This window comes from Triplophysa rosa, linkage group LG5 (assembly GCF_024868665.1).
Source record: "Triplophysa rosa linkage group LG5, Trosa_1v2, whole genome shotgun sequence".
NCBI classification, from domain to species: Eukaryota; Metazoa; Chordata; class Actinopteri; order Cypriniformes; family Nemacheilidae; genus Triplophysa; species Triplophysa rosa.
The window spans coordinates 26,634,017-26,659,441 of record NC_079894.1 but is presented as its reverse complement, the minus strand read 5'-3'; the positions used below and the strand labels follow the sequence as shown (position 1 = coordinate 26,659,441).

Genomic DNA, 25,425 nt, shown 5'->3' with positions numbered 1-25,425 from the left:
ACGTTAAGCAATAGTCATACAACACACACTAGACTGCGTCCTATATAAGTTGCATTTCTTTGCTCCTTATCAGCTGCTTAATCGTGTTGCACCTAAAACTCACCTCCATCCCCATCTCCTCCTTATCTGGCTGTATCTTTGGATCTTTTAATTTAATCCTGTTACGCATCAGGAACTGTTCTGGTTCCCCAGGTGAGGGGACATGTATTGCTGCGCTCCTGCTATGTCCATGCAAGGCTGCATGGATGGGCAGAGAGTTTGCCCAGAACAGTTTCATTCCGCCAAACTAAATATATGCTATCGTTAAATAATTGACCACAGTGGTCCCGATAGAATTACTCACTCTCTAGTTGTTCCAAATCTGTATAAATATATTTGTTCGGTTGTACACAGAGAAAGATATTTGGACGAATGCTTAGTTCTTGGACCCCATTGACTACCATAGTAAGAAAAATGACAATGGTAGTCAAAAGTGCCCCAGAACTGTTTGCTGGTCTACATTCTTTAAATACTCTTTTGTGTTTAACAGAACAAAAAAAAAGATAAAGTAATTTTTCCTACAATGGTAGTCAATGGGGTCCAAAACCTGTTTGGTTACAAGTATTCGTCCAAATAACTACCTGTGTTTTCAACAGAACAAATACATTTATACAGATTTGGAACAACCCGAGTGGTGAATAAATGATGACAGAATTTTTACTTTTGGGTGAACTATCACTTTAATAAACAAATAGAAATTTAAAGCACCACACATCTAGGAAAGAGTCGATTGAGCATATGATATGAACACGTCAGGGAATACAATGCTGAAAAACATGTATAAAAAAACTTTAGTGTCCACTACACGTTTTACAGTGTATGTCGTGATTTGAAACACATCCTATAATATCATGACATACAGTGTAAAACGTGTAGTTCATGCAAAAGCTGTTCATATAATTTAACTCCATTTTTTTTCATTTGATTAAGACAAATTTATATGTGTATATGTTTTCTAGGATACCCAAGTATAATAAAAAAGGAATCCTGTAAAACATATTTCAAGACAGACTATTAGAGAAGTCTGTCCTTGAGTCAAATGCACAGCTGAATTATTTCAATTTCTTTCAAGTATAAATAAATGACTCATAAAACTATATTAAAGATCTAGATGCAGCCTTCAGCTTAAAATCAAGTATCTTATCAGACGCTCAATATCGAGTTGGTTGAAATGAGTTTTTAATACATTGTAATCTTTGTGTTTAATGAACTAGGCAATGAAATGCTCATCAAAGCTGACATCATTTATTTACATCTATGAACATAATTCATCCTTCAAGTACAGCATGTTCTTATACACACACACACACACACGCACGCACGCACACACACACACAATTAAATTTAAAGTGTGAAAAACCTAAGAATAACCTTGGACACTGCAAATGTATTCAACATTTCCTGGGAAGAAAGACAGTGCTTCATTTGTGCCGCTCGAAATGAAAAGAGGACAAATAGTTTAAAAAAAAAGGAAAATGTATAGGACAGTCGATATAGGCCTATTCTTGTAGACATCTTTCGAAAAGTTTTCTTGGACAAAAAGAATGAAATTTTTTTTTATTTTTTGTCCGAGGTTGTACCGGAGCTCTACACTCGTGTGTTTGAAAGAACTGGCCTCGCGAGCTGACAAAAACAGCAAGAATAATAATAATTAAGAATAATTGTTATTCTTCACTGCCCCTCTTTACCTCTGCACCTGCACTCACATTGAACGGAAAGGTGTATTTAAACACATGGACACCAGCTTTTTCCCTTAGCCTTTTTCCCTGATGCGCTTTCGATTTCACAATCTCAAAATGCAACATACTCCACTGGTCCAATTACACACATATCCCAATTGTCAGGCAACAGCTGCGAGTTGCAGGTGAAGTACGGATGGAGAAAGAGCAAGCACTAAACGTACCCGGGGCATATGCTTGCATGAACAAACCACCACATTTCCTAGTTATGAATGCAACCGGTTTAGTTATCAATAAAAGTCAACAGAACGCCTGTAATCTAGTGGTTAAAAACAAAGAGTGTTGTTTAAAATTCATGAGACAAGCTTGATCGTGAGTCAGAGCGCTCTGGGGGATTCTGCACCGGGAATGAGTAGCGAGAGATTCTAACCGGTCAAACATAAACTCTCGGTTTAAGATTTGAGTTGTTTGGCTCACAAACTAAATCAGCATCAGAAGTGCTAAATTGGATTTGAGATTGTCTTCACTGACATTGAGAATTGAAAAGTGGCTTTTGCATTATTGAAGGGCGCCAGAAGACTCTGTGTTGTTTTCATATGTCGAGCCTTGAGTGAACGCGACAGCTTGATTCTGCTAAATGAGACGTGCTGTCCCATGCATCAATCCCAGTTTATCAAGCCGTCGCAGAAAAACGATCTTGGCACGTCGAGGCGCACGACCCTTGGCGGGAACATTTGCTCGTATTGCGATGTGCAGTGTTGGGCCAAATCTACATGATTAATTTCTCCCCTAGGGCAATGTTAAAACACAGTCTAATATTTGTAGGCCTACTTGGTTTTGCCGCAACCTTCTGGAAGTGCATGCTGGGTAATTTCATGCGGAGTAATTTCATGCTGACATGACACCACGGTTACGATGCATACTTCGCACCAAACCTTATTGAAGTAGAATAACACACAAATAACAGTTTATCAATGACACCACTTCCTCTCTTTTCCAGGATGTTACAGCCAGCTCAGTGTGGTGGCGTGACCGGTGATGGGATCGCCGTGGTGATGCTCATGGTCTCTGTAGCTGTGATTGTGAAGCAGCGGCTCCATATCAGCGTACTCAGGTCTGAGAAGCTTAGTGTGCGGAGACGACGGCACGACAACATCCCCGCCAACCGAGAAGCCGGGCTGAATGCTGTAGACCTCCATCACGGAGCGCAGTGACCTGGACTGCACTGCAGAAGAGAGGGGAAGTAGAAAACAGACCTGTGATCAGTCACTCTTGGATGCGGTGACTCAATGTTGAATATTTAGTGTGCTCTCCGTGCAGCGGGTGCTGTCAGGTTCAGCGGAGAGGAACTGGTGCCAGCAGCACACGCTTTAGTATGTACATAGAATTAAACGCCTACATACATCGAAAACAGAAAACACAAGAGCTATGGTAACCTGTGCCATTGTATAAAAAATAAGTTTACTTTGTTTTAGAATCAGAATCAGAAAGAGCTTTATTGCCAAGTATGTTTGCACATACAAGGAATTTGTTTTGGTGACAGGAGCATCCAGAACACAGAAACAGCAACAACAGTACACAGAGACCATAACACAATAGAATACAGTACACAATGATTTAAATAAGGGCCTATGGGTATAAAAAATTAAGAAATACAATACAATAAACATAAGATAAAGATATAGAGAGTGTAAAGCTATGTATGTATGTAAATATGTACAAGTAAAAAATAAGAATAGACTATTGTAGTACAAGGTATGTGCTATATACAGCAGAATGAATGAAATATAATTTACAGAAAAAGTTGTATAAAAATAGATAGTGTATTATCTGGAGGATATAATTAATACAATTAATACATTTTACATACAATTAATAAAGTTATTAATTGCACAGTGTGTAAAAACATTTAACTGTTCAAGAGGTAGATGGCCTGAGGGAAGAAGCTGTTTTTGTGTCTGGTTGTTTTGGTGCTCAGTGTGAAGAGATGATGGCTTGGATGTGAGAGGTCCAGGGTGATTTTCTGAGCCCTTTTCCTCACTCTGGATGTATACAGTTCTTTTAAGGTGGGCAGGGTAACACCAATGATCTTCTCAGCAGTCCGAACCGTCCTCTGTAGTCTTCTGATGTCTGACTTTGTGGCTGAGCCAAACCAGACAGTGATGGATGTGCAGAGGACAGACTCTATGACAGCTGAGTAAAACTGTTTTAATAGAGTTTGTGGTAGGTTGAACTTCTTCAACTGATGTAAGAAGTACAACCTTTGCTGGGCTTTTATCTTCATTGTATCTTCATTTTATTACGTATACTGAAGCTGTACATTGTACTCTTAAAAAAATAAGTATAATTTATGTACGTTTTATTAAGTATACTTAAGTAAAGTTCAAGTAAGGATATTATAGTAAGAATACTAATATCAATGTACTAGTAGAATACTTGTAAGTGTACTATTCCAATACTAATTGGAACTAAACTGACCCACTTTTTAGTTGATAAAAGTACACTTCTGCATACAGTATACTTCAAGTATGACGTAAAGAAAACATAGCTTTTTTATTTGTGTCCAAGGTTATTTTAGTTTACTAAAATTCAAACTTTGAAAACGTCTCTTTTCATGGAAATCAAATAAAATATTGACCTAAAAATTATTGGAAAAACTTACCTTAAGGAAAATTTGAAATGTTGCCTCAAAAATAAACTGAAATAAGTTTAAAGCACTTAAATTATAATAATAAACAAAAAATAAAATAAAAATAAAATAGAAATTAATTAATATTATATAGCAACATAAAAAATAAATAAATAAATTATAAAAAGACAAAAGCATATACCGAAATTGCTAAAACTTTAACTAAAATTAACATAAAAACTAAAGATCTAAAAATAAAGGCTAATTTAAAATATTAATAAAACTAAAATCAAAACTATAATCTCAGTACATTACTTGTGAAAGTAGTGTACTTGATAAGCTACCCACTCAAATAAACACAACTACAAGCTGAGAATACTTTATGAACAATGAAGATAAATCTCTCTCATGCTATTTTACATGATAAATATATTAATAATATGAAACAATGTAATATTAATAGTTTGTTTTCTAAATTTTGCTATGTCACACCATAGGACACATGTACGATTTATTCGTCAACTACCCAAGTATAGGCCAAATCTCACGTGTAAGCCATAAACCCTGATAAATAATAGGAACTACATCTGTAAAATCATTTGAGCCATTTTTATAATTATTCAAGACTGAAGCTTTGATCTGAAATGCTACATTGTTACATCCACCACAAGGATTTTGTTTTGTATATTATCTGCTAGCATTACGTGTAACCTTGTTTTGTTTAGCGCTAACAAAAAGTGAATTGAACATTGTCCGTGATAAAACCGAGGACAGAGAAAAGGCTCGGGCTCATGAAAAATAAATGCGTGCGAGGTTTGCGTGCGTCTGTGAAGAGCTTTCGCTGTATGAAGTCTGACAGCTGTGACCCTGTTGCTTTCTCACTGCTGTCACTGCTTTTAAGAGTCTGAGGACACTCAGAAGTGTACCATAAATCTGTTCACTTCAATGCCATCATCTCTTATATCTAATGCATTACAGCGCTTAAAGAACAGCTGAATGTAAAGGAGGTCAAGCCATGTATTAAAGCGTCTCTATGAAATATTGCTATATTGTGTTTATGCTTACGATTACAAAAATGAAACTTAAGTGTGCTGTTAGTATGCTTCTTTTATTCCTATATAGAAGTAGGAATAAAATTATATGAAAGGTCAATAAAAATTAGAGATGCACAGACACTAAATTTCTCCACCGATTCGATAGCTGTTTATACAGAGCGATATCTGCCGATATCAACACAGATTCTGAAGATTAAATCAATATTTCTGAACTTTCTGAACTTTCTGTTATTAATTCATATAATGACTGTTCATTTTGACCATCAAACTGGTGATGTTTCTTAATGTTTTCTATATACATAGCACACATTCATTGCATTTTCCTGTCCTCTTTTGATTGACAGGCTATATCGGCCCTGATCATCGGCTGTTTTTAAACTACCGCCCGATAGCGTGAACAGTTGCTTTTATCGACCGATACCATTTATTAGTCGATATAATGGAGCATCTCAAAAACTAAAAACAAAAACTGTGTATGTACTTCTTAGATTTAAAATGACATTTAAGTATATATGACTTAAGCTGGCAGAAAACAGGAAAGTCTTAAATTCAGTATATCTGGCCTATACTTGTAATATTTTTTATTGAGATACAGTACTTTTTAAGTTTGCTTATCTTGTTGTGTTTTTTCTTTGATTGAGTAGTGTATTACATACTTTCGACTACTTTCACTAGTAGTTTACTGAGCGCATACTTCAAAGTGTGCTTATTTCATAAACTTAATAAATGTAGCCTACTACAAGTATTGAACTAGTAATCAGTATGCAAGTAGGATAGTTGCAGTACCGACGTAAATAGTTGTGTACTACCGTTTCACTTAAAGTATACTTTCATAAACTAAAAAGTGGGCCAATTTGGTCACAAGCATTACTGAAATAGCACACTACTACACAAATACACTACTAGTACACTGATTAGCCAATTAGTATGCTTATTATTACGTATACTAAAATATATTTTAATTTTACAGAAGTATGCAAATGAACTTGAAGTAGCCTATTGTTATTTTTGTAAGCGTGTATGTCTCCGGAGTACTTTTAAGTTTTCCTGTAGCCCAGTGGTTAGAGCATGGCGTTAGCAATGCCGGGTTCATGGGTTCGATCCCAGGGATTACAAAAGAATAGTATCATGCAAGGTAAGTCGCTTTGGATAAAAGTGTCTGCCAAATGCGTAAATGTAAGAGTAACAAGGCTTAAAGAACAACTGGTTTTTAATATCAATCAGATATGAATTCCATGGTGAAACGTATACAGACACAGAGACAAACATGATCATTCACTGCAATAATGTGCACCATAAGTGCACAAAAGTCTGAATTACTTTATTTAGAATTAAAAGGGTCAATTTTGAAGTTCTATCTATATTGATCTAAACCACGCACAAACCTTTGGCAGCGCTGATGTCCCCGGGATCCGTGGCCCTCCTGTGGAAACCAGGATGAAGGTTTGGTATCAGGATGAGAGAGAAAGAGAGGACCAGCACCTGAGGAGCAAAAGTAAACAACAGGAAGTAAATCAAGAGGCTGAAAATGGGTCAGTTTATGACCCACATCCAGTAAATGTGTTTACTCCGACCAATACATTCATCACCATCATCAACATCACTCTCTCTTTCTGTGAAATACTTCTATATGTATACAGAGGTTTTAATGCAAACAGCAAATCGTTCATGAGAAACAAATAGATTCATAGAATCATGAATCACTGAACTGCTTACTCTCCTCGGTATTACAACATCTGAAATGAATAAATAACCATCAGCCTTTTTGTTATTTGCAATAATATAACTTTCTTTTGTCCCTTCCTTTTCTCCTATTTCCTTTAAAATACATTTTAAAATAAATAGATGATGATATAAATTAAATCTGAAGTAAATGTGTCCCAGTCTGTCTTTTAGTCAGCAATATTATAATATCCAGACAGTTCACTTTGTTTATCTCCAAGGCATCCGTGTTCATTTTAATTCAAACTCGCACACGGCCTCCCGGGTTTCTTTCTAAATTATTCATTCATCTTCTCGAGGGAGATTCGCTTTTGGATTTATTAATAAAAGGAACGTAATTGTACATCTCAGCCATGTGTAAATACCAGCGGGCACAGAATGTTCTGTACACTGTAAACCCGGATAAGTTGGCAATATTCAAACATTTTTTAGTTTTAGAGGTTCATGGTTTCAAGTAAGCAGAACTTTCAAATGTTGATTACTGTTAAGTTAAAGTTCTTACCAAATCTTAGCAAGTGCAACTAAAATATTTAATTGATCCTTTTTATGAAATTAATTAGACAGAAGAACATAAATAAATAAATACACCAAAACTGTATTTTTAAGTTAACTAAACTAAATTCCTTCAGTTTCTTTATTTTACATATTTCTCACTATGCAATCACACACCTTGACTTATGCAACCCAGAATGAGCAAGAAGAGACTAATCTCAGGACTGGCATTAGCACAGTTGCTGCTCACTGGTAATAACACATGTTATAGGTCAAATGAAGCTTCGCAGAGCCTAAGCACATGCACCACTCTTCTAAACAATGATAACCACAAAACTGAAAAATATGTCAAACTCTTCTAAATATCTAAGAGAAGTGAACATTAAACACTAACAAGTCTTTAACTTTACTAAAAACATATAAAATAATAATATATATTTTTAATTTACTCTCCTAATGCAGTCTGACGCAAAGCATGCTGGGAATTGGAAATCCTTCTTGACCAATTGTGTTGAATTAACGTGTTTAAATTAAGTAAATTGAACAAGGAGCAAATACATTTTTTGAGTTTTAGTCAAAACTTAAAGTTAATCAAAAATAATAATTATACTTTACTCAAAAGTAAAAAAAGTGTTTCAGGAACTTAAAATATCTAAGTAAGTAGAAGTTTTTTATAAAAATAAATTTACAATACTTAATCTGTTTGATTAATTTGAACCTTTGGGTTTAGAGTGCGCAAACACAAGACACTTGTGTTTTTTTCGTTCGGAAATGTTTGTTTTATAAATCTGACCAGAGTCAGAATTGAAACCCAGTTTAAGTTGCTTTTTTGCAGCTTCATATATTGTCATTTACGTATTAACATATAGGAAAGAAAAATCACATGACATCTCTTTATCATCAATGAGATTAAATGGAGAGCAAATGGAAACGTTTGCCTAAATGTATCCATTAGAGATTTTGTCATGGCTCTGCTTCCTTAGTCATGTTTTTCTTGGTCCTGTAGCAGAGCCATGGCAAAGCTTTTGGTTATGTGTGGAGAGAAACATATTATTGTCCTTTTGACAATAATATACGTTCTCTCCAGTGTCTTGTCATTGGCCCCATTCCTCTCGTTTCCTCGTTATCTTTCCCTGAGTGTTTAATTACCCACACCTGCCCCGTGTCGTTATCCTTTGTCTGTCTTCCCTATATAATACCCTCATGTGTCATTGTCCTGTGTCGGTCATTGCGTGTGTATGTACTACGTCGTGTATGTACTACGTCGTGTATGTGAATCGTGCCAGTCGTTGTTCCTGTGTTCCTGTTTCTATAACCCAGTCCTGTCTTAGTAAGTGTTAGTTTAGTTTCTGTCGAAGTGTTGTCTAGTTTATTGTTTAGGTAGTCTTGGTCTTGTTGCTCGTTTATTATTTTGTTATCTTTTCGTTCACCCCCTTGTGGGTGTTTTTGTTTCTTTGTATTTATAATAAAGTCTTGTTTGTTAACCCCTTCACCGCCTGCCTGCATTTGGGTTCTCTTCTGCCAATCCGTGACAGAATGACCGACCTCTATCAAACCCAGCAGGCGGCTCCCAAGGACGGAAAGGCGTCGTCCCCCCGATCCGGCCTGGCTCACTTGCTACTGGGGTTCCGCCAGGGGAGTTATGGGGACCGGGAGTTCGCCAGAGCATTCTCGGCGGTGGCAGAGGCGACCGGGTTCAGTGATGCGGAGTTGAAGACAATCTTCAACTGCTGCCTCACCCGGCGCCTCACACCGTCGGAGAAGAGGCTGCTGGCTCCTCTCGGGTTTGCGGATATGGTCAGGTACGTGGCCAACCGGGATGATCCCGGGAGTGGATTTCCATTTGGAACTTCCGCTCCACGGTCGAGCATCCCGGGGGGTCTCATCCTGGCTGTCGCTACCCGGGGGGACTCAGTACCCTCTGGCTGGAGCTCCACGGTTCCCGGTTTGCCTGGTGGCGACGGTGGCGAGTGGGGGAGGAAGGACTCGGGGATGACGTCTGGGGGTTCCCCCAACGCTGAATTACCTCCGGTCCCCACAGGTCAGCCAAGGATGGCCCGGTGGTGCGGAAAAGGAGGAAGGAGCATTACGGGGGAACGTGCCGTCCAGTGCAGCCGGCCGCCAGTCCGGTGCAGCCGGCCACCAGTCCGGTGCAGCCGGCCTCCAGTCCGGTGCAGCCGGCCACCAGTCCGGTGCAACCGGAGATCCGGCCGGTGTTCAGTCCGGTGGTCCAGCCGGCGTCCAGTCCGGTGCAGCCGGCGTCCAGTCCGGTGCAGCCGGCGTCCAGTCCGGTGCTCCAGCCGGTGTCCAGTCTTGTGTCCAGTCATGTGTCCAGGCCTCTGTCCAGTCTTGTGTCCAGCCCTGTGTCCAGTCCGGTGATCCAGCCGGCGTCCAGTCCGGTGGTCCAGCCGGCGTCCAGTCTGGTGCAGCCGGTGTCCTGTCCTGTGTCCAGTCCTGTGTCCAGTCTTGTGTCCAGTCATGTGTCCAGGCCTCTGTCCAGTCTTGTGTCCAGCCCTGTGTCCAGTCCGGTGATCCAGCCGGCGTCCAGTCCGGTGATCCAGCCGGCGTCCCAGCCGGCCTTCCAGCCGGCGTCAAGCCATGTCCTGCCGGCCTTCCAGCCGGCGTCAAGCCATGTCCAGCCGGCCTTCCAGCCGGCGTCAAGCCATGTCCAGCCGGCCTTCCAGCCGGCGTCAAGCCATGTCCAGCCGGCCTTCCAGCCGGCGTCAAGCCATGTCCAGCCGGCCTTCCAGCCGGCGTCAAGCCATGTCCAGCCGGCCTTCCAGCCGGCGTCAAGCCCTGTCCAGCCGGCCCCTGGGAAACTGCCAGGGCCAAAGACTGTCCCCCCCAGGACTCCCCCTAAGTCCCCCAGGACTCCGCGCCCTCGAGCGCAGCCGGGGACTGGGACTTCTCCCCACCTCCCTTTTGGACTGCCCCCTATGGGTCCTTGTTTGGCCCCACCCCCCTCCCATGTTTGTTGTTTTTGTTGGCTCACCCTAGTCCTGTTGTTGTTTTGTCTTGTCTGCCACTGATTTTGTTTTCCATGTTTTGTCTTGTCATGTCACTGTCTCAGTCTGCCCTGTCTCGTACGTCTACCCCTCGATGAGATGAGCACCTGGAGGTGCTCATTAAAGGGGGGGCTTCTGTCATGGCTCTGCTTCCTTAGTCATGTTTTTCTTGGTCCTGTAACAGAGCCATGGCAAAGCTTTTGGTTATGTGTGGAGAGAAACATATTATTGTCCTTTTGACAATAATATACGTTCTCTCCAGTGTCTTGTCATTGGCCCCATTCCTCTCGTTTCCTCGTTATCTTTCCCTGAGTGTTTAATTACCCACACCTGCCCCGTGTCGTTATCCTTTGTCTGTCTTCCCTATATAATACCCTCATGTGTCATTGTCCTGTGTCGGTCATTGCGTGTGTATGTACTACGTCGTGTATGTGAATCGTGCCAGTCGTTGTTCCTGTGTTCCTGTTTCTATAACCCAGTCCTGTCTTAGTAAGTGTTAGTTTAGTTTCTGTCAAAGTGTTTTCTAGTCTATTGTTTAGGTAGTCTTGGTCTTGTTGCTCGTTTAATTATTTTGTAATCTTTTCGTTCACCCCCTCGTGGGTGTTTTTGTTTCTTTGTATTTATAATAAAGTCTTGTTTGTTAACCCCTTCACCGCCTGCCTGCATTTGGGTTCTCTTCTGCCAATCCGTGACAGATTTAGAAGAGATGTCTCAAACTGAGCTCAGATTTGTCAAGTCTACAGGTCAAAAGTCGATATTTTTGAAGATCTCAATATGAACTCAAACATTTCTCATCAAATTACCCAAATCCAGATAATTTCACCTCTACCATCTACATTCATTTTACACCTCCATACAACAATTACACTCTCATTTGTTTCTGTTTTTATTTCCCCAAGTAATTTTAGGAGAAACATCTGTTGAAAGTTGATGTTTAAATAAAACACAACAGAACTTCATCAAATCTCCCTGAGACATGAAAGAGCAACATCTGATCAAAACAGTGATCATGTTTTTTTCACTTGCGAGTTCACATTGAGATTTCTGAATATCTTGGAAAATTTGTCTCACAGTTTGAATAAATGATAAATGTTTTTTTTTTTTTTGAGTGAAATATCCCTCTTAATCTCTTTAATTCTCATTCGTGGGATGTAATGCCCTTCAACCTGTCTCGAGGGTTTATGATGTGTTGGTAAATTGATAATTGCAGGCAAACGCGGATTAACGCACAGCCACCTGACAAGGCTTCCCAAACCGTCACGGTGACTACGGGATACGATCCATCTCGGCTACGCGGTCCAACTCCCCAGACGCCCGCCCAGGTTTCGGGGCATCCTCTCAAACCTCAGTCAGAGGCAAGGATGCTCCCGTGCTTTGGGCTGAGGTTGCCACCCCTCTGGAGAGGAAGCGATCGTGCTCGTCCCTCTAGCCGAGATGTTCAACGGGCTTTACAGCCCATACTTCATCGTCCCCAAAAAGGGGGGTTGCTAGATCTGCGTACCCTGAACATGCAACTACTCAAGCTGCCGTTCAGGATGCTCATGCAGAAGCGCATCCTGGCATCTACCAGATGTCAAGATTGGTTCATGGCAATCGACCTGAAGGACGCTTACTTTCATGTCTCGATTCTCCCTCGTCATTGCCCGTTCCTACGGTTCGCTTTCGAGGGTCGGGCATATTAGTACAGAGTCCTCCTTTTCGGTCTGTCCCTGTCCCCACGAGTCTTCACGAAGATCGTGGAAGCCGCCCTCACTCCCCTCAGGAAGAGAGGTGTACGGGTACTAAACTATCTCGACGACTGGCTCATTTTGACACACTCGCGAGATCTGTTATGTAAACACAGGGACCTAGTGCTTCGGCACCTAGATTGATTGGGACCACAGGTCAACCGAGAAAAGAGCAATCTCTCCCCTGTGCAGAGCATCCTCTTTCGTGGTATGGAACTCAACTCTGTCTCCATTACAGCGTGACTGACTACAAAAAGCGCTCAGTCAGTGTTGAACTGCCTGGAATATTTCAAGCAGTCAGCGGTCCCCCTGAAACAAATTCAGAGGCTCCTGGGCACATGGCATCCTCGGTGGTGGTGATACCCCTCGGGTTGATGCACATGAGACCGCTCCAACACTGGCTACAGAGTCGAGTTCCCTGGAGAGCGTGGCACACCGGCAGCAGGTGGATGGTGATTACGCCTCTCTGCCAACGCACCCTAACCCTTTGGTCTTCAATGACCTTTCTACGGACAGGGGTCCCTCTCAGGCAGGTGACGAGGCGCGTCGTGGTGATGACAGATGCCACCCTGCAGGGTTGGGGTGCCGTGTGCAATGGGCACGCAGTGTCGGGGCGATGGACGGGCCCCCGTCTGAGCAGGCATATCAACTGCCTAGAGTTGTTGGATGTGCTACTAGCACTGAAGGGGCTACAACCTCTCGTGCAGGACAAGCATGTGCTGGTCCGGTCGGACAGCACAACTGCCATAGCGTATATCAACCGCCAGGGTGGCGTTCACTCACGGCAGCTAAGACGACTCGCCCGATGCCTCCTCATGTGGAGTCCGCAGGTGAGCAGATCCCTGCGAGCCACACATATCCCAGGTGACCTGAACCAGACAGCCGATGCGCTCTCTCGTCAGTTGACGCCTCGCGGAGAGTGGCGACTCCACCCCCGCGCAGTCCAGCTCATTGGGTACAGTTCGGGCGGGCTCAGGTAGACACCTTCCCGCCAGTGAGCCTCATTGCACAGACCCTGTGCAAGGTCAGGGAAGAGGAGCATCAAGTGTACTAGTTGCGCCATACTGGCCCAACCGGACTTGGTTCTCGGAGCTAATGCTCTTGACTCTCCCTGGCCGATTCCCCTGACGAAGGACCTGCTTTCCCAGGGGAAGGGCACTTTATGGCATCTCAGGCCAGACCTCTGGAACCTCCATGTCTGGTCCCTGGACGGGACAAGGAGATCCTGAGTGGCCTACCCGCTGCGGCGGTTAAGACCATCACTCAGGCTAGGGCCCTGGCCACTAGGCGGCTATACGCCTGTAAGTGGTGCCTCTTCTCATCCTGGTGCTCTTCTCGAAGAGAAGACCCGCGGAGTTGCTCGATCGGGAACGTGCTGTCCTTCTAGAGACTCGAGAGTAATCTCTCCCCTTCCACACTGAAAGTGTATTTAGCCGCCATTGCCGCTCATCGCGACCCAGTTGCTGGTAAGTCTCTAGGACAGCACAACCTGATCATTAGGTTCCTAAGGGGCGCGGGAAGGCTACCGCCTCACCCGCGCTCCGTACCCTTTTGTGACCTTGATGCGGTCCTGGAGCCCCTCGGAGATGCCGCTCTTTCTCACCTCACGATGAAGACGGCTCTCCGGATGGCGCTCAAGAGGGTAGCGGACCTACAAGCATTATCCGTGGCCACAGATTGCCTAGAACTCGGGCCCGGTGATTCTCACGCTATCCTCAGACCCCGGCCCGGCTACGTGCCCAAAGTTCCCACCACTCCCCCTAGACACCAGGTGGTGAACTTACAGGCGCTCCCCACCGGGGAGGAAGACCCAACGCCATCCGTGTTGTGTCCAGTACGCGCATTGCGCCTCTGCTTGGACCGCACGCAGAGCCGCAGGAGCTCTGAGGAGCTCTTTGTCTGTTTTGGAGATCAGCAGGGAGGGCTGTCTCAAACAGAGATTGGCGCACTGGATCATGGACGCCGTCACTATGGCGTACCTGTCCTAAGATCGCCCGTGCCCACTGGGTGAGAGCTCTCTCCACACGGAGTATAGCCTCCTCGTGGGCACTGGCTTGAGGCGCCTCTCTGGCAGACATCTGCAGAGCTGCGGGTTAGGCTACACCCATCACCTTCGCGAGGTCTTACAGCCTCCGCGTAAACCGGTATCAGCTCGAGTCTTGCAGGCATCAGGCAAGACCGGCAGCCCGTAGGGTATACGCCTATGACAGTACCTTCCCCCCCTTTCTTCTAGGGGGGTCGGCGTACTAAACTAGCCTCCCTTCTTCCCCCACTGGGTGAAGAACAGGCACTCCATCCATCACTAAGCAAGCACCTCCTGCGGGCGGGCTGGGCAGAGCAGCCCTGCCCCTTAGGCCGGGTACCAACTGAGTTATCCACAACATAGCTCTAACCGTACCTAGTGCTTCCGGACGTTGTAACCCCCCAGCAGGGCGGTTCCGTCTGATGTATCCTCATAATTGGTTCCCACCTTGGTAACCCATGACCTTCCCTAGGTGGACCTCCACCTTGTGGTTAACTCCTTCAGTCCGCACTTTCCTCCCATGAGTTCTTACCTAACGGTGAGACCATGTTGGTATCTCCACTAAACTCCTCCCTGCGGTAGGAAGTGGTCTCTGTAGCGCATCCCCCATTTGAGGAACTAGCGCTTACCCAGTGGCCTTACGGTTCCAGGCAGCTTCTCGCTGTTGGAGAAACATGGCCGCCGCCTGTGAGGCCGAAGGCAGGGGCCTTCCCACCTTTCAAGAAAAGCTCTGGGACCCCCTACCTACCCACTGGTAGGTTACAATTTCGCGGTAGCGCTCACTGCTGACACGCCCAGGTCAGTCACCGTCGCTTCACTAGAGATTGTGAAAGGGCACAGTGTTGTGGCGTTTTCCATAGGAACCCCATCTGTCGGCTCGACACAACGTCGAGAGACCGACAGAAAGGGAACGTCTTGGTTACGGATGTAACTTCAGTTCCCTGATGGAGGGAATGAGACGTTGTGTCCTTCTTGCCACAACACGTGCTGCCCCCTGCAGCAGTCGTGAGAGGTCTCTGGCTCCTCAGAACAAAGGTGAATTTTATACCCGGATATCTGGGGGCGGAGTCCGGCATGCAAATTTCATTCGCCAATTTCATTGGCCTTTTCTAAGAAGTCAGAAGCGATTGGTTCTCAGGGACGAACCCCATCTGTCGGCTCAACACAACGTCTCGTCCCCTCCATCAAGGAACTGAGGTTACATCCGTAACCAAGACGTTTTAATGAATACATTATAATCGGCTAAAGCGCATGGGCAGGGTTTGGTATCCTGGTGCGCACCTGAGTTCACGTGACAGCTTTTACATTAGCGGCTTTTCATGCAAACCGTACTCCGTTCCGAACTAAACTGCAAGTGTGAAAGGCACCTGAAAGCCACCTAAGGGGGGCCTCACCCAAAGAGCAGCCTAGGGGCCCCTGACCACCTTAATCCGCCCCTGATTGCAAGTAATGATGAAAAAGTCCTCATGTCTCTTTTCTCTTGTCAATGAGTCACTACACTTTCTGTTTATTCCTTTTTGTTCACGTATCGCTTTCTAGGTGTTCCAACTGTTTCCTTTGAACATTTCCTTTGATTTGTGGTTCAGTTACAAAAGCACTGCGCCTGTTGGCACATTCACAGCACTGGCCGGTCTGTCTGTTCATCTGTCTCTCTCTCTTTTCAAAGCTCTTTTTCTCTTGTCGTCTTACCAGGATACAGGTGCCAGTTTGAGCAGGTTTACAGGAACTGTTCATCACCAGTGCCTGCAGTCGACGTAACTGCTCCATCAGAGACCTGGCAGAGAGACACAGACCGATACTCTGTGAATGTGATCAAAACCCTTACAAAACAACAATATATGAGAATATACTTAAGAAATATAATGCAATATATTAAATCATACATTCAAACCAAGTACTTGTATTTTTCAATATATAAGAAGCAGCAATTCCTTATGTATTATTAAATATATTGTAATTTATTTATATCACTGCTGTCCTTTAGCAACCCCCTATCTCCAAATTTCGTGCTTTTAATTTTTTTTCCAAAAATTATTATCATCAGTAACCCTTCATGTTTGTCACTGGGTTTTGCAAATATCTAAGAAAAGTGCTTGTCAAGTATTTAATCATTAAAAAAGTTACAATGTTTTTTTCCATTCCCTGAAAAACAGCGAATTAGGACACCCGAGGTTTCAGAAGGTAAGCAACAATATATCAAATGATTTAAAAAAATCTAGGAAAATATATATAAGAAAATACATCCACTAGTTGTGAACTTTGGAGGTGTAAAGTGCTTTAAGAGGAGACGGCTGTTACACAAACACCTGCAGAATGTTTTAAAAATATCCAGATGGTTTAGTAAGTTACAATGTACCGCTTTTTTGTTTTAACTACACAACATGGTGATTAGATGATTTTAGAATGCACTAAAGAGGCTGTAGAATAATTGAAGACGGACAGAAAAATGCTGGTTGCATAAAATGATCTTTTAAAATTTCTGTAATGGTAAATGAGACGTACACGTTGGTCTTTTCCAGCTGAAAGACTTTTTTCTGTAGTTCCAGATTTTGTGTGGTGCATGCAGCCATCCTACATGAGAAAAGAATGCAGTTAATCATAAAGATACATTTGACCAACAAACGTCATCAACCCCCACAAAGTCTATACAACTCTAGAGGAAAAATCTGTGATATACTTGATTTTTTTTTTGAATGCATCACATTATACGAAGGATTACTGCATCGATGCATAAAAACAAATATTTGATTATTATAAATGCCATTAAATATACATGCCAACAGTTATTTAAGTACTTCTGTCTTGATATTTAATTTATAACTGTTGCTTTTTTCTCTCTCTAGTGTTTGCGCAGTAAGCTGCGTGTAGGCTGCATAAATCACATTCTCCTATATTTCTGAACTTGGACTGGTGTTTAAAGGTATTGAAAGTTGTTTTAATTGTAAAGTGCCAATTCAACACTGTCAATGCAGTGCGTCAAAACCATGAAGCGCCGCGAAAAGTTGAGTCTGATAGAGAGTAAAGAGAGACAGACTCTCTTTTCACCACCTATTTGTTTAAATCTGAAGAGTTTCAATTGTTTGTTTTATTAATATAAAACATTAACATTTAAAGGACAAGTGACCCTCTGAATCGTAATCGAATCGATTTGCGAGGCAAGTGAAGATTCAAAGCTCTTAAATGAAGTTAGTTAGTAAAATAAAGTAAAACTCATAAGCCTGAAGGGATTTTGTATGTATTGTTTCATTTGTACCTTAAGGGGATTGGATAAAAGTGTCTACGTTCCTGCTGATGTCAATCCATGTGACACCAGCGGCGGTAAAATGACTGTGGCACTTTTTTCTGATTGCATGATGAATGGACGTCTCGCTGAAATGAGTTTGTCCTCTGGACAGATAAACCCAGCGCTTCGTCCCTTAAGGGTAATTTCATGCCTGAATTTTGTGAGTTAGTGTGTTCTAAATAGTTTTCCCGGAGGATATTTCATTCCTTTGATCACAAGTTATGATAAGTCCGAGCTTGGATATTTAATGACTTTCGACCTCAATTTCAACTTGTTCAAGTCAACTTAATAATGAGTTTTTCTTTGATGTTGTATATGCGTTCGGGCAGAATCCACCTCTGTTTATTTAACAGGGCGGCTGAAGTTCATGCATTTATTGTTCAAAGTCAGGTACATTACAGTCAAAACTGATATATGATCTGTTGTCTTATTATTTAAAAAAAAGAGAACAAATGCTTTTAAGCGGAAATTCTTTTGAAATTCATACATTAGATGGTTAAAACCCCATCTACAAATACACTGTTTCGGGCAGTATATGTGCTTTTGTGCACGTGTTCACCTGTCCTCGAGTCCATCCACATATTCCTTCTTTTTCTTACGACTTTCCTGCGCCGACTGCTTGTTCCGGATCTTCCTCCGGATCTTCTTCAAAATCTTTTCTTCATACTAGTAAAAGCATGACAGGGGAGAAAGTTAATTCTCATCTTGTAATCAGTATTTTGATACAAATCTGTTATTAATAGGATGTCCCTGTTGAAAAAACCAGCATATGCTGGGTTAGGTATGTTTTGATGCTGGTTTGACCAGTTTAAACCAGCTATGGACCAGCACATGACCAGCTTAAACCAGCAAACCAATATCAAAACATAACAAACCAGCATATTCTGGTTTTTTCAACAGGGTTAGATTTGATCTGAAAAGGTCTGAGACAGCAGACACCACGTGAATCGAAATCACATCGGCCTAATCACCATCATTACCCTTTACACGAGGAGAAAGCAAAAAAGCAAAATATTATTTTAGGATGAAAGTACTGAAGGTGTTATTCTGATGAAAACTTCCTTTAATCAGTCTCTTCATTCATCTCGGTCTGTTTGAAAGCCTCTTCTGTCTGTCTGATTCGCCTCCAACAGAGACGTGACACACGGAGGACACGAAGAGGCTGATTTTATGTGTGCTTGACCACGTGAGGTTATGATATCCCCTCTTCCCTTGCTCAATATCACACATGCGCGTTTTTACCTTGTTTAGAGGCATCTGGCTGGAAAGACTGACTCCTTCTTTGGCTAAAAGTTTCTTCTCGTCCTCGCTGAGAATAAGCTCTTGCTGCGATTGCTGGGATGGAGCATTGGACTGAACACACAAACACACACATTACACATTTCTAGCATTCAAAAATACATTGTGATCCAACGATCAATCGCAAGCAGCATCGCAAAGTTGGGTGGTTGGAACTACAGGTCTAAAGCTGTGGTCAGAAGCATCGTTCCTTATTATTATGACATGTAGACTTACATGCATCATGCTTTTGATCAAAGCAAGCAAGCAACATGCAATGCATTCCATATCCATCACTCGAAATATATACAAATTCAATTTTTACATCTTTTAGTTTGTCAAGAAAATAGAAGCACTGTTGCGAATGCGCATGATCCTGCGAGGTCTAGGACCCTGGGGAATCCCTGGGCGGAAACTTATGAATGAATTAAATATAAAACAACAGATAACAAAAATAGGACAACAAAAGTAGCCTTTAAAGGCAATGTATGTTATTTACTGCAAGAATTTGTAATTAATTCGATCTGAACGTATTTATTAGTAGACGTCATTACTCCACCACCCATGTGGCACCATCAACTAAATTACTGAACCAACTTGGTTCAAATAATTGATCTCCGACAGAGTTACTTCGGTCGTAACTACATCGTTAATTTCCCCAACTACGCATCGTACTGTAGTGGTTAACCAGCGAGTTATGTTGTTGTTCGGGAAACGCACCCCAGAGCGATATCTGCCGATATCAATATAGATTCTGCAGATGAAATTAATATTTCTTTACTTTCTGAATGTTATTAATTCAAATAATGACTGTTAATATTGAATGTTTCTTAACATTTTCTATATACAGAGCACAAATTAATTGCATTGTCCTGTCCTCTTACGACACGATATATCGGCCCTTGTCATCGGCTGTTTTTAAACCATCAGCCGGCAGCTGATGTGAAAAATCGCTTTTATCGACCGATACTTATTGACCGATATATCAGTGCATCTCTGGTCAGCACTAAATGAAATTCAAGTATGGTCAATAGGGACGTAATATTATTGATACCGTGTTATCGCAATAGCAAAATTGTGTCACTATTATCGTGGTCATGTGACTGTATGAAACGACAGGTCTTACATAGAGAATGTTAGAAAAATTATAGATGTTACCTTTGGCAAGGTCCATCTGGTGCAATTATTTGATTTTATAAAAGGAATTTTAGGTCATTTGACCCATCTCATACTGTAACTCATATCTCTGAGCAACAGTTATGATTAGAGGATAAAGAAAAGAAGATGCTTATGGCACGTATCCAAGTCATCATTTGTCATTATAAATATTGCAATAAATATCGCACCGTGGACGTTATACCGAGATATTATCGTACAGTGAGATTTTGATATTGTTACATAATAATTAACATATCTCTCATTTGCCAATTTGGATGGGTTTTTTTGCTGGCCACAATGCATTCTGGGGTTGGAAGTGCTATTCTGCTTTATATTTCAGCCAAAATGAAGATTTTGAAACCATGGGAGACCACAGATATAATGACAGTTTCAACCCATTTTTAACATCTCCAGTATCATCTGACATTTCCACAGCTCCTCCAGATGGTTGTTAATAGAGTCCATTTGGATGTCAGAGATTAGACAGATTAGACACATACATTGAATATACAGTAAAAAAAGACATGATTCTATCTTGGTCTCTCAGTACTCACTGGTTCTCCGATGTTGGAGAGCAGCAGGTCTTTTACACTGAGCTGGTAAGCTTGATTTGGTTGAATTCTCGGCGCTGTTGTGATACACTGAGAGTCTGTCAGACCGGCAGGGAATAGACAAGCCTCCCAATCACCTGCACATATAACACACAAACACAGAATCAAGACATACAATAAAAAGTCAATTTATTCTTAGGCTTAGAAAAGGGTGGACATCATTTCAAGTAAACCGGCTCAACACGCCTCTCACTGTGAAAATCTAGGACACACGGCATGTAAAAGTAACATCACTAAAGGTAAAGGTCTAATTCACCCAAAAATGAATTCTTTCATCACTTAGACATCCTCATGTCATTCCAAACCTGTATGACTTTCTTTTGTCTGCAGAACACAAAAGAAGATATTTTGAAGAACGTTAATAACCAAAAACACTATTGACTTCCAGTGTATAAACACAAAACCACCGAGACATTTCTCAAAATATCTTCTGTGTTTCACTGAATAAAGAGACACATACAGGTTTTGAACCACGTGAGTGTGAATAAATGATGAAAGGACTTTTATTTAGGTGAACTATGCAGAGGTGGATTTCATTTGAGGTTTTACTTTCGAATAAAGTTGTTCACAGACGGATCACTGAATGTGTCGCTGATGTTGTTAGAACGGTAGGTGTTAAAATTTACATTCCTCAAGACGTTGTGCCGTGACTTTGACAAGGTTGAGTGATCATACTTGTGTCCAATTACATTTTGCATCCAACTGGATTTAATTAGAAGTCCAATGATTGTTATTAACGGATTTGCAGCGCAGCAACAGAGCGTCGTGTTTAATACGTGAAAATGATGTTTACGTGCTCTTTAAGCCACAGCAGCAAGGACAAACACAGCTTTTCGATTTACTGCCTTTTAGTGACCTCAGACCTGCATTAGAGGCAGAAAAGTGTAGTGGAGCACTGCGGTAAAACACTTGTTTGTTGCTGCGACCCAGAAAGATCACAGGTTTCCCTTACTGAGCTCAGAAATAGGGATTCATTCTGACTCCCGTCTTTACTACCTCAACAGCTGCTTTGAACTCTGAAGCTTTGAAAGTCTATTGAGTTGTCTGATGGTTCGGGAAGAGGGAATTCTCACCCAGATCAATGGAGAAATCCGTCTCCATGTTGCCGGCGGGTGCGCTGGGCTCCTCTCTCTGCTGATGAGGAGGATGAAGATATGCTTGGTGAGGGAGGATGACATGGTTGGGCGGCAGGGGGCTGTCCAGGTGGTCTGACGGTGTGTCGTCACTGATTCCGCTATCGCAGGGGGAGGGAACCCACAGGGGCGAGCAAGGGTTCGACACGCCATCTGATGCATGCAACAGGGAGTCCAGGAAGTTACCGACAGCACCCTCACCATGAGACAGAGCCTGCGGGAACACAGACGTCACCATCAACAATTCTAAAAACTAGCTTATCTATCAAACTAAAGAGTTTTACATTCAAACATTGAATATTGAGAACTTTGAGGAAGAATTGCATTAAAATGTGTGTATTTTAACTTAATAAATTGGCATTTTGTTAAGCAATTAAATGTACGACATAATCTTGAAATGAAATGTAAATTCTTTAAAGCCATTATGTTAAATGTAATCTCAATTTTAATTGACTTTATAGTTAATGTATTCACTTTACCAAAAAACAATGTTTTCTGAGTCAAAACTTTGACTTTGAAAATATCTCAAATATTAAGATAAATTCATAACCCTGATTCCCTTTCTGTCGGTCTCTCGACGTTGTGTCGAACCGACAGATGGGGTTCGTCCCTGAGAACCAATCGCTTCCGACTTCTTAGAAAAGGCCAATGAAAATTGGTGAATGAAATTTGCATGCCGGACTCCGCCCCCGGATATCCGGGTATAAAAGGGAGACGGCGTGCCTCATTCATTCACCTTTTGATCTTCGGAGCCTTCGCTCATGATCAACAGACTTCGCTACAAGACTGCCGGCTCTACCACGTGGTGGAGAGGACTGTCCCTTCCTGCAGCGACTTCCCCTGGGCGTCTCGGCGGTTCCAGAAGTGTTCGAGTTTTTTCTCTAAAAGAGCAAATTTCTCCAGCGTGGCATGTCCCGCTGTTCTCGTGGGTGCAACACACTCATCGAGGAGGGGGACGGACATGATGTCTGCTTCCAGTACGCTGGGGCAGATGTTGTGGATACGTCCTGCCCGCACTGCGGGCGGTTGACGATTCAGACATTGTGTCACGGGTGGCTGTGTTCCCACGGGACTCAGTCACCACCTCGTCTGCTTCCCATTCCGTGACGGCAGGACTACGGCCCTGCTGCCCGCTACGGCAAGCACTGTCACTGCTAATCCGTCAGCCACTGGCTCACAGACTGTTCGCACCTCGTCTTGCTCATCTGACCGTTCCCCATGAGACGGTCCGCCGTCTTATTCCTCAATCACGTATCGGACACAATACGACGTATCACGTATAGGATACGTCGATGTCCCCCAGGGGCTCGACCTAGACTCCCGTCCAAAGCACGTAGGCTTTTCGGCATCTGAGGTGTCTAGAGCTTACTCTGCTGCGGGCCAAGCTGTCCCCTCTCTCCACGCTATGGCCTTCCTGCAGGCCAATGCGCGGAGAGAGCTCCACGAGGGTAAGACTGACCCAGCGCTTATGCAGGAACTCCGCGGCTTCACTGACCTCACTCTCGGGCGACCAAGGTGATCGCGCGGGCCCTGGGTCGGGCGATGTCCACACTTGTGGTCCAGGAGAGACACCTCTGGCTGAACCTTGCACAGGTGAGTAACACTGAGAAAGTCCGCTTTCTCGATGCACCCATCTCGCAAGGGGGGGCTGTTTGGTGACACTGTCGAGTTCGACAGTTAGGGAGCAGACAGAGGATATCAAGTATGTCCTCCCCACTCGACCGCCCTCTGGCCGCCGAGATCCCGTGCACCATCTGCTTCCCAGCAGCCCTGGTCCTCTTCGAGACAACGAAGAGGAGACCACCACCCCGTCAGCAGCCACGGCGAAAGCCAAAGCGGCCCTCATGGGGAGACCCCAGGGAGATCGAGAATACCTTCGGGCCCGACTCCAGCCATTCCTTTGCTGGTGGTCGATCCGGAACGGTTCCTGCCCCGTCCCAACAGCCCATTTCTAAAAGTTTTCTCCCTCTCTGGGCGTTTATCACAGCCGCTCTCACCCTCTACACGACGGTGTTCGGCAACTCGACGTTGCGTCACGGCGAGACCCAATGTCGAGGATAATCAGCAGCCTACGCACTCTCAATCGACGGTGCTTTGTGCCACATCATCGTCTGGGTATTATCACAGCCGCTCTCACCCTCTACACGACGGTGTTCGGCAGCTCGACGTTGCGGCAAGACCCAATGTCAAGGATAATCATCAGCCTAAGCACTCTCATTCGATGGTGCGTTGTGCTACATCTTCGCCAGACAGGTAAAACTGCAGAGCCGATCTCCTCCCCGGGGGTCCCCCCCACGGCGAGGGATCCGTACTGCCAGCCATCGAACCACCCCCGGGAGGTCGATGAAGCAGAACGTACCCCTAGCCTCCCTGTCGGTCCCTGGGAGCCTGACAAGAGCTTCCCAAACCGTCACGGTGACTACGGGATACGGTCCATCTCGGCTACGCGATCCAACTCCCCGGACGCCCGCCCAAGTTTCGGGGCATCCTCTTAACCTCAGCAGAGGCAAGGATGCCCCGTGCTTCGGGCCGAGGTCGCCACCCCTCTGGTGAGGAAGCGATCGTGCTCGTCCCTCTAGCCGAGATGTTCAACGGGTTTTACAGCCCGTACTTCATCGTCCCCAAAAGAGCGGGGGTCGCTAGATCTGCGTACCCTGAACAGGCACCTACTCAAGCTGCCGTTCAGGATGCTCACGCAGAAGCGCATCCTGGCATCTGTCAGATGTCAAGATGGATTCATGGCAATCGACCTGAAGGACGCTTACTCTCATGTCTCATTCTCCCTCGTCATCGCCCGTTCCTACGGTTCGCTTTCGAGGGTCAGGCATATTAGTACAGAGTCCTCCCCTTCGGTCTGTCCCTGTCCCCACGAGTCTTCACGAAGATCGTGGAAGCCGCCCTCACTCCCCTCAGGGAGAGAGGTGTGCGGGTACTAAACTATCTCGACGACTGGCTCATTTGACACACTCGTGAGATCTGTTATGTACACACAGGGACCTAGTGCTTCGGCACCTAGATCGATTGGGACCACAGGTCAACCGAAAAGGAGCAAGCTCTCCTCTGTGCAGAGCATACTCTTTTTTGGTATGGAACTCAACTCTGTCTCCATTACAGCGCGACTGCACTCAGTCAGTGTTGAACTGCCTGGAATATTTCAAGCAGTCAGCGGGAGGAGGCTCCTGGGTACATGGCATCCTCGACGGTGGTGATACCCCTCAGGTTGATGCACATGAGACCGCTCCAACACTGGCTACAGAGTCGAGTTCCCTGGAGAGCGTGGCACACCGGCAGCAGGCGGATGGTGATTACGCTTTTCTGCTGACGCACCCTAACCCCTTGGTCTTCAATGACCTTTCTACGGACGGGGGTCCCTCTCGGGCAGGTCGAGACGCGTCAGGGTCGACAGACGCCTCCCTGCAGGGTTGGGGTGCCGTGTGCAACGGGCACGCAGTGTCGGGGCGATGGATGGGCCCCCGCCTGCGCAGGCACATCAAATTGCCTAGAGTTGTTGGATGTGCTACCCGCACTGAAGGGGTAACAACCTCTCGTGCAGAACAAGCACGTGCTGGTCCGGTCGGACAGCACAACTGC

General features: G+C 44.0%; 1 protein-coding gene across 1 annotated transcript in view; it reads right to left on the bottom strand.

Moving 5' to 3' along the window:
- Positions 1 to 1,201: 1,201 nt before the first annotated feature.
- Positions 1,202 to 25,425, bottom strand: part of creb3l3b (cAMP responsive element binding protein 3-like 3b) — a 31,618-nt gene continuing 7,394 nt past the window's right edge. The window contains exons 3-10 of the mRNA XM_057334286.1: positions 21,775 to 22,048; positions 20,645 to 20,778; positions 18,897 to 19,007; positions 18,214 to 18,320; positions 16,874 to 16,942; positions 16,061 to 16,145; positions 6,788 to 6,884; positions 1,202 to 2,943 (exon numbers count right to left, since the gene is read on the bottom strand). Coding sequence (XP_057190269.1) covers positions 2,723 to 2,943; positions 6,788 to 6,884; positions 16,061 to 16,145; positions 16,874 to 16,942; positions 18,214 to 18,320; positions 18,897 to 19,007; positions 20,645 to 20,778; positions 21,775 to 22,048 — 1,098 coding nt within the window. The 3' untranslated portion in view covers positions 1,202 to 2,722. The remainder of the gene's footprint in view (positions 2,944 to 6,787; positions 6,885 to 16,060; positions 16,146 to 16,873; positions 16,943 to 18,213; positions 18,321 to 18,896; positions 19,008 to 20,644; positions 20,779 to 21,774; positions 22,049 to 25,425) is intronic.